At 39.4% G+C, this 15,699-nt stretch overlaps 1 protein-coding gene across 14 annotated transcripts in view; it reads left to right on the top strand.

The window, feature by feature from the left end:
• KMT2C (lysine methyltransferase 2C) overlaps positions 1-15,699 on the top strand; it is a 203,739-nt gene that overhangs the window by 129,509 nt on the left and 58,531 nt on the right. For 13 of the 14 annotated variants that reach the window (XM_063324375.1, XM_063324376.1, XM_063324379.1 and 10 more), the window contains 7 exons: positions 2,728-2,829; positions 3,006-3,110; positions 4,270-4,451; positions 5,211-5,375; positions 5,985-6,094; positions 12,312-12,377; positions 13,843-14,055. In XM_063324375.1, coding sequence (XP_063180445.1) covers positions 2,728-2,829; positions 3,006-3,110; positions 4,270-4,451; positions 5,211-5,375; positions 5,985-6,094; positions 12,312-12,377; positions 13,843-14,055 — 943 coding nt within the window. The remainder of the gene's footprint in view (positions 1-2,727; positions 2,830-3,005; positions 3,111-4,269; positions 4,452-5,210; positions 5,376-5,984; positions 6,095-12,311; positions 12,378-13,842; positions 14,056-15,699) is intronic. The other variant, XM_063324383.1, reaches the window with a different exon arrangement.

The raw sequence follows: 15,699 nt of genomic DNA, 5'->3' as shown, positions 1-15,699 counted from the left end.
CAATCAGCCCTGCAGATTTTGAGAGGTATCTTGTTCCTCATGTCCAGGGAAGGACTTACTCATTTTTATGTCTTTATGAAGTAATTCCTCAGACTCTCTTTAGAGCTGTTTTTTATGTGTTCTTATATACAATCTGTTTGGGTTTATACAGCATTGTGCCATTTATTGCTGACTATATAATAATTTCATGGAATACTCTGGTATTTGTGATCTGGGAAAGGAACAAATGTGTTTATCATTGTTCCCTTTTAAATCTTTGGATGGTCAATATTTGTAAGCGAATAAGTAATTTTAAACCTACAGGATGAATTCCACTCAAGCTAGTCATAGGTACCTTATTGAATTGGAGGCGTTCACATAATTATTTAGTCCTCAGTACAGGAAAGACGTGAACCCATTGGAGTGGGTCCAGGGAAGTCCACGAAGATGATCAGAGGGCTGGAGCACTTCTCCTGTGAGGACAGGCTGAGAGAGTTGGGGCTGTTCAGCCTGGAGAAGAGAAGGCTCCGGGGAGACTTTATTGCAGCCTTCTAGTACTTAAAGGGGGCTTATAAGAAAGATGGGGAGAGTCTTTTTAGCAGGGCCTGTTGCAACAGGACAAGGGGTAATGGTTTTAAACTAAAAGAGGAAAGATTTAGACTAGCTAGAAGGAAGAAATTTTTTACGCTGAGGGTGGGTGAAACACTGGCCCAGGTTGCCCAGAGAGGTGGTAGATGCTCCAGCCCTGGAGATATTCAAGGTCAGGTTGGACGGGGCTCTGAGCAACTTGATCTAGTTGAAGATGTCCCTGCTGATGGCAGGGGGGTTGGACTAGGTGGCCTTTAAAGGTCCCTTCTAACCCAAACTATTCTACGGTTCTGTGTTACAAAGCACAAATTTGTACTTCAAGGGAAGCTGTGTTTTATAGAACAAACTCTTAAGGATTTTTGTAACTGAACAGAGGCTATTGAGTTAGGTAAATTGCTATTAATACAAAATGGACACCAATCTCCATGATTCCTGTTGAAATCTGATCCTGTGACTCATCAAGTAAATGGCAGCTTCAGAGTTCTAGAGCAGAGATGTGGTGTCTCGTGATAGAGTAGATGAAGGTAGCAATACCAAGAGACCAGCCTTTTGCCAGATAAATGTTTGAAATGAGAGTATATTCAGCCCCTTTGCACAACTGATTCTTATTCAGTGTGGGATCGTGACCTGGGGACAAGTACAGAAATCTGGGAATATCTTGATATATTTCGGGAATGGGGAAGAAGGTGGCTACAGGTTAACCTAACCTGGGTTAAGGCTGGCATTAAGCAAGCATCAAAATTGCAGTGATTCGGTCCTTCAAATTCTGCTTTTTTGTGTATGCAAGCAATTCCAAGGACTTTGTGTAATCTGTGGCAATGTGGCAATATGCGTGAGGAAAAAGCTCTCCCTGAACATACCAAGAGGTGTTTTGGGTGTTTTTTTGGTTAATTAGTTAGTTACAGCTGCAGTGCTCTCAACCATACGGTAATTAAAATGCGTTAACAATATATCCTCTTTGTAGCTGTTTCTCAGTAAACACTGCTTTTCAGCAACAGTCTATCAGAAGGATTCTGTAGCTGTTGTAACAGTATTTACATTGTCTCTAGAGTGGTGTTTGGATTTGTAAAATATTTAAATTATTATTTAAACAAAACTATCTGTGTAAGACTTAAACTGTGTTTAAAGTAATCCACATTTATAAAATTCAAACAGCTGGTAAAACAAGGGAGCATTTCTCTGTCATGCATTTTTTCTTTTATATAGAACTTCGTGTTCTTAATCTTCCAAGCTTCCATGGCTTGGAAGCTTCCGTGATTCGGAGAGTAAATAGTTAGGCCTATTAGTTTGGATTCATGGATACCAAATTCTGCATAGGAAGATTTGCATGAAAGGCAGAACACAGTTAAGTCTTTTTTTTTTTTTTCTTCCTTTTTCTTCCTGAGAAGCTATACGTACATGTATACGCTGAATTAATAAAGGGCAGGTCTGGGTAGCAATGTCTCGATCAAAAGGAGAACGACTGTCAGCAGTAAAGCTTGTGGATTGAGATGAAAACAGCCGTTTCAGGTTCAGTGCAAGTTTTTATGGGCAGGAGAGATAAGCCTCATAAAGAAACTGCTTACGGAGAGTATCTTAACTCTTGTAACTTTAGAACTCTTGCTTATCCCTCTAACATACTTGGAACATTAGACAAACCATATTTTAGGCAATATGGGACAAATTACATTTCTGCAATTGCTCTGTGAATTAATACTCAAAAGTATGTCGCTGCAATTAACTATTCAATGAGAAGAACCTCCGTGTTTATATGTAGGGAACAGAGCAGACTGGTCACAGTATGACAATTTCTGCTTAGTGATTTTTATTTTTTTTTTCTTAGACTACCACTTTCCTTCCATTTCCATTTTAAAGTGCAATGGGGTAATGCGTAAAGGTGAACAAAGGAGAGGAAGAGAATGTGTCTGTAAAGCTGAAATAGTGATGATGCTTGTACTGATGTGAAAATGTGAATTAATATAGCAATTTCTGATAAAGGTACCTTTTTACGAAAGTTCATACTGTATGAATAAATATTTGCAAAGCTTGTATGCTCTGGTACTACTAAAATAACATTTAGAGAATAATTTTCATCTGGTCACATGTCTTAGGTAATGTGATGTTCTTGTTATTTATGTTTTGTGGGGGTTTTTTTTTGTTTTTTGTTTTTTTTTTTAATAGGTCACAACTATGGATATTTCATCTAACAAAGATGAGGAAGAAAACTCGATGCATAATACAGTTGTCCTCTTCTCTAACAGTGACAAGTTCACTCTCCATCAGGTTAGGATAATAGTTTCTGTATTTTCATTTTGTTTCTCTGCTTTTAATTAGAAAAAAGTAAATGAACGTCCTAGTTAGGAGTTAAATTATACAGCAAGCTATTTGGATTTTAGTACATGTTTTCAGAATTTAGTGTCTGGCACGTGTTGAAAATCTGCTCTTCTCTGTCGTTTCAGGATATGTGCGTAGTTTGTGGGAGTTTTGGGCAAGGTGCTGAGGGCAGGTTGCTTGCCTGTTCTCAATGTGGTCAGTGTTACCATCCATATTGTGTCAGTATTAAGGTGAGTGCTTTTGTTACATGAAGAGAATATACTTGATTACACTGTTTTCATACTGCACTTTAATAGCACTGTGCTGCCTTTGGTTTTGTGGTAATTAGGGGAGTCATTAGCTTGTTAGATATTCATCAGCTAATGTGACCATTATTTGTATGCGACTTGTGAAAGACTTTAATTAAATGTCATTTTATAGTATGCATTGCCTCAAGAGAAATTAACCTTTTTGTAATTTTGCAACCATAAATAGCACTGATTATCCATCAGTTGGTTAAAATAACAGTTTGAGATATAAGCTTAAAACCTAAATACAAGCAGAGTTAAAAACAAAGAAAAAAATTTATACTGCTGCGTCTTCATTTAGTAGGGGCATAAGGTTCAGTTGATTCAATTTGTCTGTTGGCTGTCAGAATTGACAGCAGTTGGAGTGGTTAATTAATACATTTTACATTCATTAGTCTAGGAGGGAATGTGTGAAAATTAAATTTGAATGGTATGAGATGACTTAGCGAGCACATAATAAGCTCTTTACTGCAATGTATACAATATACACTATTGTTTATTATGTAAGTATATCTGTGCAAAAGTGGGATTTTTTTAAACATGTCACAAAACTTTATTTTAAATGTACTTTACAAAATGCCATATGTATATTTCATGCAACTATAATTTGGCTTTGTGTTTATGTACTACTCTTACATTATATATTAATTACGATAAATTAGTTGCTTGCTTCAGATTACTAAAACCCCGGCACTGGCGATCACAGATAATTCAGGAAAGATACAGGATTTGTAGTGTCCTGAATCCTGGCTTTACTACATAGCTGAAAAAAGCAGCTGTGTGTTCTCCTGCATCCCTACAGGACCAGCTACTCCTATAAGGAGTAAACTGTCCTACGTGTTGATCCAATGCAGTATGTATTCTCTGGTGTCTGAATAAATACATTCCAGAACAGTATCAGGTGTCAGTAATTAGAGTTTCTTTCTGTTTAATCCGTTCCCATTTATTGCGGCTCCAGAAAGTCTAATTGATAAACAGCTACTCGTGATGTGGTTTGTGTGCACAGAAGAGCATCCTCTGCTCCACTAGCCAGACCTTAATTTGTGCAACCGTTGCACTTGATACAGCAGTTTTCAAATAATTTTCATCTTGCCATTTGCAGATTACTAAAGTGGTGCTTAGCAAAGGTTGGAGGTGCCTGGAGTGCACGGTGTGTGAAGCCTGTGGGAAGGCGACAGACCCAGGAAGGTTGCTGCTCTGTGATGACTGCGACATCAGCTACCACACGTACTGCTTAGATCCGCCCCTGCAGACAGTTCCCAAGGGAGGCTGGAAGTGCAAATGGTGTGTTTGGGTCTGGGGTCAGCAATATCGACTGCTGGCCTCTTTTGTTTCTTTTTATCACTTCATATTTGCAGTGTCAGTTGAACTGTAATAATGTTTTAATTGTACTTAAGTCAGGTGTATTCAACAAAGCAAACAAAATACTTTTGAATTGTTTCATTCAGTTATCAATTTAATAGGGAAGCTGTTATCTCCTCTTAATACTGTTTCTTCTTGCCAAAAACCATGTTACTAGAGGTAGACAAAAATTTCCTTTAGAAACTCTTAGACAAAAAAAAAAATCTCATTGACGTTCATTGGAACGTTCAGTTGGAAAAATGAATGGGTGCTTCATGAAATTGTTCTCAAAATAAAACCCTCTAAAAAACATTTGTTTTTACTTGGGTGAAACACTAAACAGACTTGACCTCTCACGTGGTTCAGTCTCTGTATCTCAAAGTGAATGGCAACTGGAAGCAGGAACTCCTTTGACCTGTTGAGCTGTTACAAACACCCATCTGTCTGTTTTGCAGATGGAAGGGAATTCTTACTTAGGAACTTCCTGTAAAAAGTATAAAAGATGTTGGTAATGTTCAAAATCTAAATAATACCATTTTTATTTAATTAAAATATTGTGTGACCTGGCATGAATTCCCACCCCCCTAGTGGTTAGTGATCTAAAACTTAATTATTCACCCCGTTCTAAGTGGGAGGGTTTGAGAGCCACAAAATAACCTTCCTGTGAACTGAAAGTAATGGATCATTCTGTCTGTTCTGCAGGTGTGTTTGGTGCAGACACTGTGGAGCAACTTCTCCAGGTTTAAGATGTGAATGGCAAAATAATTACACACAGTGTGCTCCCTGCGCAAGTTTGTCTACCTGCCCAATCTGCTATCGCACGTACAGGGACGAAGAGCTTATAATTCAGTGTAGACAATGTGATCGGTAAGGATTTCTAGTATTTTACAGGTTTTTCTTGTTTAAGCCTTTTTTTTTTTTTTTTCCCCATAACGTAAAAGCATAAAGATGAAGAGAATGGTCTTGTGGTAAAGAGCACTGGATTGAGTCTCAGAAGTCTCTTATTAGTTCATTTCTAGTTGTACCACAGACTTAACTATATGACTCTGGGCAAATCGATTAATCGCTCTGTGCCTCATTTCCCCCCTCTGTAAAAATAAAGCTAATTTACCTCCCAAGACTATTGTTGTGAGACTAAATCTAGCTAAATCTACATTGTATCAAGTAAGCAGTTAAAATAATTGCAATATAGGGGGAAAATTATAATACTAAGACATATTTGCTTCCAGGACGTTATTTTATAGAGATTTCCTTCCTGTGAAGGAAATAGGTAATCTAATACTGTATATACAGTATTTAACACACACCACCATGGGGGAATGCTATATACGGAGAACCTGGTTGATCGTTTCTCCCTAAAAGAATTTAAACTAACCAAATATTTCACATTTACTTGGACCATATACTGATATTTGGGTCTCCTAAAACACCACATATTTCCTTTAAATTGTATTTTTTCCCCCACTTAATTTCTAGATGGATGCATGCAATCTGTCAGAACTTAAACACAGAGGAGGAAGTGGAAAACATAGCTGATATGGGTTTTGACTGTACCATTTGTAGGCCATACATACCACCAACAAACGGTAAGAAGACAATTGAAACCAATGGCAGGATTACACACTGCAATAACTAGGTTTGGGAATGTGTTATGGTTCTTTTCTCTGGTGGAGATGGGCTCATGGTAGAAGCAAGATTTTTCGTGTTTATTGTAAGGGCCTTCTGGAAGTGTCCTCAGCTCTTTCGCACCCTCTAGTGATTGGCTGCAAGGCCAGAGAAGACCTAGCAGGGGGAATTCTGGATAGATTTATTGAAGATAATTTGGGTAAATGACTAAAAGCATTTGGTATTGAAAGGGTAAAAGGCATCTCACTTTGTCAAGTGGAAGGAAGAAAGCTCAGTTCTCTAAAGTTATTAACTGCAGAAGACTCTGAAAATCACTTCCAAGCAGAAAAATGTTCTATATTTCAATACTTCGAGGCTGTCTGAAGTAGCAGGAGCTGTAATAACACTCCATCTAAGCATTTTTCCCCTCCTCCCTCATGTTTTAATAATGTCACTCCCTCCGCTCTCCCAGTATTTAAGACCAGTGCTTCCCTCCCTAGCTGCGGTCTTTAAAAGCTCACACTATACGTTCCTGCTCAGGAGTTGCCGCGTGCTTGTCAGTTAGAATGTACAGTTCCTTGCTCTTCTCCACACATGTTATCAGCGAATATATGTACCAACGTCCTCGTTAGTCTGTATCACGCAGTTCTGTAGCAGCGGTGCTCCCCAGAGCTGAGGTTACTGCAGTTTTCTCTTTAAGCACAGCTACAGCAGCTCGTTCTGTGGGAGGGCAAATGTTATTGTGAGTGGCCTGTCAGCAATTAGATTGGCCTATTACATGATTTATGGTCTTGCTACAGGAGTGGTAGCCCAGGTCTGCGTTCTCTGCATGTCGGCTCACGGGAGTTTCTGCTTCAGTCTGTTGCTGTAACAGAGCATTGGCACCTATACCCATTTTTAGCGTAATAGCACGTTAAAGTCTTTGCATTAAGCCTTTATCATGACAGTATGATAGGAGGAAGGTACAAGAACTGAGCAAATGTTTCGAGAAATATCTGTACCCAGCAAGAAGATGTTCAGTGAGATTGGCTTTCCTGATCAAGATTGAAGATACCATGAGGCATGTGTTCAAGAGGGCTGCCCAGAAAAGCTCAGTAGAGCATCTAACATCCCTTTACGCTGGCACATCCTCGTAACAGCGTGGCAGTAACTGTAACTTACTGACCTGACCTTGCAGGTTTATCTACTCCCTTTTCAACTACACATGGTTGTGGATCACTTCCAAGTATCCCACTTTTACCACTATTAGAAGAATGACTTCCGTATTTCTACAAGTCACTTCATTTTTGGGATCGGCTTTCACAAATTCAAAAAGATGTAAGCGGGAAAAACAAGAAACTTGCAGATATAGCACAGATTTTCGTTTATTTTGATAATAAGCTTTGGGCACGTAAAACAAAAAGGTCCAAGTAAGAAATACTCCCTCTTCCTTTCTCTTTGGAGCTGGCAGAGCTACCTTTTAGACGTAATTAAAGCCTGTAATACGCGAGATGGAGCACTTCACAAGATGGTATTGGAGATGTTTCACTTCCAGGCATAAGCTGGGCCCTGAGTTAGTCCTTCCTGCACACCTTCATGAAGTTATGTTGCTCAGGTTTGTCTTCCGAGGGATAGGAACCAGTCCTGCGGCACCTGTTAGAAAATTCCCAAGCTTTCTCTGCAGACTTTTTTTATAAGACAAGTTTCTCTGCTTATTCTTTCATGTTTTGACTCAGTCTGTATAATACCTCTTTAACACATGCACATTTGCACAGTTGCATGTCTGAATATGTTATTTGACGCATGTTCATAGAAATACTTGCATGTACTTTTGTATGAAATGTTTTGATCTTTCATTAATTCTTCTACAACTCCTTTGAAGATTTTCTGTAATTTTTTTGTTTCAAAGTGAGAACAATTAGCATTTGATTAACTTAGAGGAACAAATGTTAGTTAACAGTAGACGGGTTCTTAAAATGTACCATATTGTGGGATTTTTATTGGGATGGTTCTTGCTCTTTCCATTTGATGTATCACAGGTGTGTTTCAAACATTATTACAGGCTTTTTAACTACTTTCTTTCTAGAAGAAGCAAGAGCCCCTCAACCTAGTAAATTGCCAGTGCATGGTAGGTTTAGTAAAGAGTAAATGCTTCTAGCCTGTAGGTATTGAGAAAGAGCTTCCATTTTTCTTGCTTCAGAAAATGGAAACTTTTAAATGTGTAAGAGCTCTTCACTGTCTCATCTTACCGTATCTGATAATCTTACAAAGTCATCTTCAGGAAACAGAAATAAAAGATAAATAGAAACCTTCATTACTAGAATCTTTGGAAAGAATTGTCTTTCATCAGTGCTTCATCAGGCTCCTTTTAGTGTGCTCTCAAGTTATAATGCATGTGCCCCAGCGCATTGCTGGGCCTCGTAGAGTTGTTTTTTTTTCTAGTTTAGATTGCTTGAGTATTACCATGACTGGGTACAAGCAGCCGCTCTAGGTAGCAGCAGCTTTGTCTCTGTGCTCTAATTCCTGCACGTTCAGGAGAGGTGTGTGCATCTCTCATCTACAGTCGCTCCTAGACAAGCAAGTCTCAACCATCTACCCATCACTTCTGCCTTTCTGTCGTTTGCCCTTGTATGGCGTATGCCCCATCTGCAAATTCCATCCCTTCCTCACTTACTCCCATCCTCTCTTCGTGCACGTACTTCAGCTTCCTCCTCCCTTAGTGCTGATTTTCTTTCTCTGCAGGAGGCAAAGGGAGCAGCTCTGCCCGGTTTTCTTTAGCTAGTTACACCTGACCTGGTGACAGTTTATCATGGCTGCCCATGTGCACGTATTCCTCCTGTGGCTCAAGTGAGCGTGCTCACAGAGGCTGTGAGAAGTTCGTATCACTAATTCAGAGATGGCTGATACTGCCAGTGATAAGCGTATTATGGCTGGGAGCCACTGTTGTGCAGTTGTCATGAAACTAAATTCGGTGGTTCTTCCTTCTGGAATGTAATTCAATGTACTTTACAAATACAGGAGACAAAAGCAATGTAACGCTCTAGGTCAAAAAATTAACTTTTGAGTTTTTTATTATTTGGCACGTTTATTATGCCAGCTCTTATGTTCTTGTAAATTACTGTATTTACAAAGGAATCCCAGCGTCATGCATACAGTTATGCAGGCATCCCATAGTGCTCTGTTAGTGTTGTGTTTCTACATCAGCCGTTTCACTCCGTCCCTTATGCTGATTTCATGTCTTCCTAGAATTGTTCTTTTCTTTAACAGCCTTACAAATGGCAGCCCACTTTCTTTTGGAAACTGTGATTCTTCTCATTGTATTGTATTCTGTGCAATTACTTGTTTTCAACTGAAGCTGCTAAAATGCTGTACAGTATTCAGCATGTTGAAACACTTTTGCAAATAAGCATAACAATTTTGATTAAACTTCGGCTGAAGTGCCTCATAAAGCACTTTTTTGTTCAATTTTTAATTTTTTTTCCTTGAACATTCTTTCTGTAATAGCACTGTGTTTCTCTGTTGTCCATTTTATTGATTTTATTCCTTAATCTGCACTCTAATTATCTTCTCTTCTGGAATTCTGTGTGATACTGTCTTCAAAATCTATTTGTTAGTGCAGCTTTTGTGAGTTGGTCTCTGAAGGTCTCACCTCTGTCACTATCAGCCTCTTTATTTGACTGTTTCATCTCTCTTCGGTCTCCGAAGCTAAAATTGTTCACAGTCTGACCTGGACCAGAAGAACACTCCCTATTGTTTGACTTTCAAATAAGGATTTTAAGTTCCCGTTCACAGCTGCTGTTCTGAGTTTTTTGTTTACCTTAGATTCCAATTTAATAATTGCTATCTCTGTCTTAAAACATCTTGTAAATTATAACCAATTAAATGAACTGTTGGCATCTTAACCCAATTTGAGTATTTCTTACAATCTGCCTTTTTTTCCTGTTGTTTCAGTTCAGTGCTTTTGAGTATCTTCTGTCCTGCAGCTTGTCCCATATTTTTTGTCTCCCTCCAGCTCAGTGTCTCTTTCAAAATCTCATTTTCAGTTTCTTTTGTTCCTTGTCTTTTCCCTTTTAGTCCTGTGTATCAGTTTTTCAGTAGTCCTCATAGCTGCTTTCATTTACTCATTGCATGGAATATTATTTTTCTATAGGTCATATCGTTGTCCTGGTTTGAGGTAAAACAGAACCGATTTTCTGGTTTGTGGTTTTGCTTTTTAGCTGGGGGCCTCTTCTAACTGACTGAATTCTGAAATTAAGAGCCTGTTGTTCAGAAACTGTTCGCTCTCAGAGTGATAAGACCTGGTTATACCAAGGAATGGTATGCACAGAGGCTCTTGCTTATACTTATTGCTATAACAACCAAGGTCAGCTAACTCCGTTATTTGCCCCGTTAGAGGGTCGGAAGCGGAAAAGCGTAGAGAGGTCACACCTATAGGGAGGAGCGGGCAGGACAGGTGACCCCAAACTGACCAACGGGGTGTTGCATCCCATCTGCATCACGCTCAGTATAAAAGCTGAGGGATCAAAAGGTCAACTGTCTTTCTTCAATGGCTGACGTCTGAGGAGGACCCTGTCTGTTTGTCTGCCTTTGATCCCAATCCGAGCATTCCTGACTCCAGATCCGGAATTCAGCTCCTGTCTGTCGCTGACTCCAGTCTGGGACGTTCCCTGTGCCTGCTGGTGACGCGATCATCATCCTAGGAGCTGGATACGGTTTTGTATATATTATATACTTTTAAAAACATTTTTTAAATTATTATTTATTATTTCCTTATTTATTATTATTTTCATTTAAGTAGTTTAGTTCTTTTTCTAAACTCGTAAATCTCTTTATCTCTTCCTCTCCTCTCTTTGGAGAGAGGGGGGAGAGCCATCTGTCGTTCTCATTGGCCAGTCCGGCCAAAACCACCACAGTCATATACTTCAGTTACACCTTGCGTAAAACTTCTAAAGGACTACAGCTTTCGAAGACAGACTTTCACTTTCCTTAAAATTTAGTGTGCTTACAAAGCTTCTTCCAGATTTCGTATTCATTATTGTATTTAGCAAAGAATATAAGTGTAACTTGGAAGCTTTTGTGCTTTGCCTGGCCCTGTTCCTGACTCCCGTGTTGTGTGAGATGGTCAGCAGCAGCACTTGTGCCGTGGTCTGACCTGGCTGAGAAACAGTGAATCTCCCACATGTGCTTTGCCTCACTGTTCTCATCTTGTGTGATAGATGCAAGGTCAATACTCCAGATGTTTGTCTGAGTCTTAAATTCAACATGGATAAGATTTCTAGGCAAAAAAAAAAAAAAAGAAGTGTGGATAACCTTGACTATGTGGTAATGCTAACCGTGCCAAACTAACGGGTCTTCTAATTCTACTTCTCAGTGTTTGTGAGATACAAGCTTCTAATTTTCACTTTACTTACTCTGTCTACATAATCTCTGTAAAGTCACTACTAATATTAAAAGTCCAGTCTGCACATCACAGGTTAGTGAAGTGTGATTACGGTTATTGTAATTAAGGCAGATGGGAAGAGCATTTCTACCCACAACAAGAGTAGTGTTGTACGACAATTTGATGATTATTTGTTCAGACACAAGCTGTAGTTTTTAAATTGAGTTTCTGCTGTTCCATTTATTGATATTCTTATCTTGAATAAGAATTACCTTATCTAACTTCACCAAGTCATGTATCATCTGTTCTCAGATATATCAGCCTTATTTTGTTTCTCATATGTGTTGTATAAGAGACCTGGCAGCACAGACACAGCTGGAGTCTTGTGTGCAAAGCTCTTGGAGTGTGCCTGCCCCTCCTTGGGCAAACACGAGAGCGGTCGTATTCAATTCACAAAGCCCTCCCATTTTTCACCCTTAGGTCAGCAAAACCTGGACGTCATGACTAGCGTAGAGCGTACTTTCCAATCCAGTAGATCCAGTGTATTCATCTACCCTTAGTCCAGTAGAAGGAGATCATTTACCATGAAGTTCAGTGCCGTTCCTTTGCCATTCTTGGCTCTAGGAAGTTGGAGGACTTCAGTTTGTATCAGGCTTGTTTTGTAGTCACATCTTCTGTGGCGCTGAAAAGCACTTTATTTTAAAGGTGCTGGTGAATGTTGCCAACAGTATAAATTAGGGAGATTAACAGAACTGTTTGAAGGAAAATTAATTGATAGATTCAGTTTAAATCAAGTCACCATTTTTAAAAGTTGAAATGATTTTCCTTATATTTTTCAGTGCCTTCTTTGGACTGTTGTGATTCATCAGTTGGAGCTCAGATTATTTCAAAATCAAAAGAACTAGGTAAAGAATGTAAATGCTTAATCTTTGATCATTTAGCATATTTTAAGGGTATATTTTTACATGACACAAAAATTCCTTTTTCTATGATTTTGTAACACACAGCATTAACTATCCTTTGGTTACCGCAGCATGCTTTTCATTTTTATTTCTCGTTCTCTCTTCTTTCTTCTTTTTTGCCTGCCGTACCTGCATTATAATAATTACTTAAAATTATGCTTTGATCCTGCAGACTTAGTTGCTTGCCTTAATATTAGCGGTGATAACGCAGTGGGGCTGAGTCAAGCACATACACAAATGTTTACAGGCTCGAGCTGTAGGACACAACTTTTCTGTATTTGTCTGGTTTGTGCTAGGAGTTTATAATCTTGAGAGACCTACTGACAAGTGGCTTTTTATAATGACAGTACCTAACAGCTTCCATCATGTTAGGACAACTTCCATCATGTCAGAATTTGTTTCCATTTGATACCGCACAAATGTAGTCCTGAAAGAAGGTTCTCCCTTCAAATCTTCAATCTGAAAAAGAGTATGTGATTTTTTTTTTAAAGCAAACACTCCTTTTTAGTTCAACATAAGAAAACAGTCATCTGGGCAGAATTGGGTTCAGAACCAGCTGTGTTTTGAGGTGTGAGATGTTATGTAAGAAAACACTTTTGGTTAAAGGGAACAAAAGTTCTGATGGTTATATGTTTTCAAAAACCATGTTATCAAATTGTCATTTAATTGGCTCCAAAGAGCAGAAGGAGGAAGCTTCTTCATTATTTGGTAATTCCCTGAAAGTTCCCAAACCTCCACTTGCAGGGCCCCAGCACAGATGACAGCGCCTTTCTACATGGTGAATTAAGGAATGGTAGAGTTTATCGGTAGACTCAACTGTCATCTAACAGCTTGAGGAGGAAGCAGTCTTGCGGGTCTTGGGAGACTTTGGTTCTACCCATGATTTCCAATTTGATCCTGAGCAGCTCACTTGATATAACTTGGATTTTGTCTGCCTGTAAAATAGGGCTAATAACTTGCCTGAGTTACCAGAAGTTCTGGGAGCGTAAGGTAATTAATAAGATGAAGGTACAGTGCTGAGGGCTGGGTGAGAGCCTTGGCCAGTAAGCGTCAGGGACCCAAACTAAGACTTGCAGTTTTCTGTGAGTGCCAGGGATACGGAAATACCCTGCGAGGTGCCAGTTTCCATACTCAAATCGTTCTTTCTAATGAGTCCTTGATGTAAGTTGTTTTGTAGCAATATAATGGATTATTGCTGGATTTGACATCAGACTCTAAGTTATAAACCTGTAACTGTAATGTGTAAGACAGTATCAGATATCTATGTTTTATTTATACCAATTTCTTCGCTAAAGAATCAGCTCCATACATGTGGATTATTAACTCTTTAAAGTGCTATTCCTAAAAATCTAAGACTTGTAAATGAAAGAGTTTTATATTGCTGTTACGATGCGTTTAACTTTTATAGACCCACCGAAGACGTACACCCAGGATGGAGTCTGCTTGACAGAATCCGGCATGTCTCAGTTACAGAGCCTAACTGTTACAGTACCGAGAAGAAAACGGACGAAACCAAAGCTTAAACTGAAAATTATAAATCAGAACAGTGTGGCTGTGCTTCAGACACCCCCAGATGCCCAGTCAGAACACTCAAGAGATGGGGAGATGGATGACAGTAGAGGTACAGTCTACTTTTGGCACGTCTTGTATCCTAGAATGTTGCAGTCCGTGTGTATATTCCAGATAGATGAATCCATAGATGAAATGAACGTTTTGTGTGTTCTCATCTCCAAGGTAGAATTTAAGACAGAATCTGAGTTAGGAATTCTGGCTGTTGCTCTAGTTTGAGTAGATGATGCTGTATGAAGAGCCCTACCGAAGGGTTGCAGGTTCCAGGGTGGGGTATCTGTGTAGTACAGAGGGAGGGGAAGATTTTAACAGTGTTTTTGTAGCCTCTAAGGCTGATGAGAGTTGAAGGGATCTGGGCTAACGCTTGCCTATCCAAACACATCCCTGCGTATGGGAATGACATTTTGGTCAGTGGTAGAAGCCCCTGGCAGAGCTCCTTCCACTGCAAGTCTACACAGGGAGCAAAGATTCACAAGTCCCAGGGCTACCAGTACTTGTCTTACATGCTTCCCTCCCAGCTGGGCAAGCACAGCAGCCCCAGCCAGAGGAGACCCAAGCTGGGAGCTTAGAGTGGGAAAAGCATGTGGGAGCAGCCAGTCCTACTCTTCAAATCCCACTCTTCAACACTAGGAACAGCAGCCAGCGTGGTTCAATACCATTCTCATGCCCTCTTTGCTGTGGTCTGGCTGTGTACCTCCTGATAAGTGTGTTGGTAGGTGTTAATCCATGGCCTGGGGAAAGGCTTACTGAAATGGCAGGTGTGAAAGTCATTACATTAGTCATGCAGGTGCCTGTTAGGAGAGGAACATAGGCACCCCACCTCCCCACACTCTAAAGTGCTTTCTGTTTATGCAACATTGCCTCGTTGTTAATCAGATTAAATGTCATAAAACGCTTTTTTTAGATACAGAGTGTACTTGAGATAACTGGGTGGTTTAACCATGAGTGCAGTTTCCCTGTTAACTTGTTGATACAAGTATTGTTCCCGTTGTTTGATTAGCACATTCTTACCCTCTGCTATTGACTAGAAGTGTGGGGTTTTTATAATAGGTTCCCTTTATTTGTTTTAACCTTCAAAAAGTTAACTAGTTGTTCTTCTTTCCTTTCCTTCAGTATTCACAGGTTTTGGTACATTATCCTAGCATTACACTGACTCTTAAATTTCATCTTATACTTTCATGTAGTCCATCAGGTGGATTGTTGAAAGCAAAAAAAAGGCTGTTCATTTTGGTTTGAAGGCATCAAGATAGAGAATTAACCACTTCCCTCGTTGTTTTTCAGTGGTTAATCATCTTTACTTTTACAAACATATGCCAGTTTTCTATATAACTGTCTAATTTCATTATCTGCTGCTTGGCTTTTATAGGTATCCCTTTTCAACTAGATAACGAGATATATAAATGTAATAGCAGAGTATGAAAGGGAGAGCCAAAGCTTCCACAGACTTTAATTTCGGTTCTGATCACCTTTCGTTTCCTTTTTGAGAGTTAGAGCACATTGATATATGTGACAGTAACAGCACAGCATGTACATGGGAGATTGGCTGGGTTTCCTGGAAGCTCTACACGTGCTCTGTAGAATGGATCAGTGCCTGTTCTCTTAACGTCTGGAATTTTTGTATGAGCACCAGGATGAATAAAGCTGTGCCACGGCTTTGATTGGAGCAACGTGGTGTAGTAATTCCAGGCAAACGGGG

This window comes from Chroicocephalus ridibundus, chromosome 2 (genome assembly GCF_963924245.1).
Source record: "Chroicocephalus ridibundus chromosome 2, bChrRid1.1, whole genome shotgun sequence".
Lineage (NCBI taxonomy): Eukaryota > Metazoa > Chordata > Aves > Charadriiformes > Laridae > Chroicocephalus > Chroicocephalus ridibundus.
This window is presented reverse-complemented; position numbering and strand designations above follow the sequence as displayed.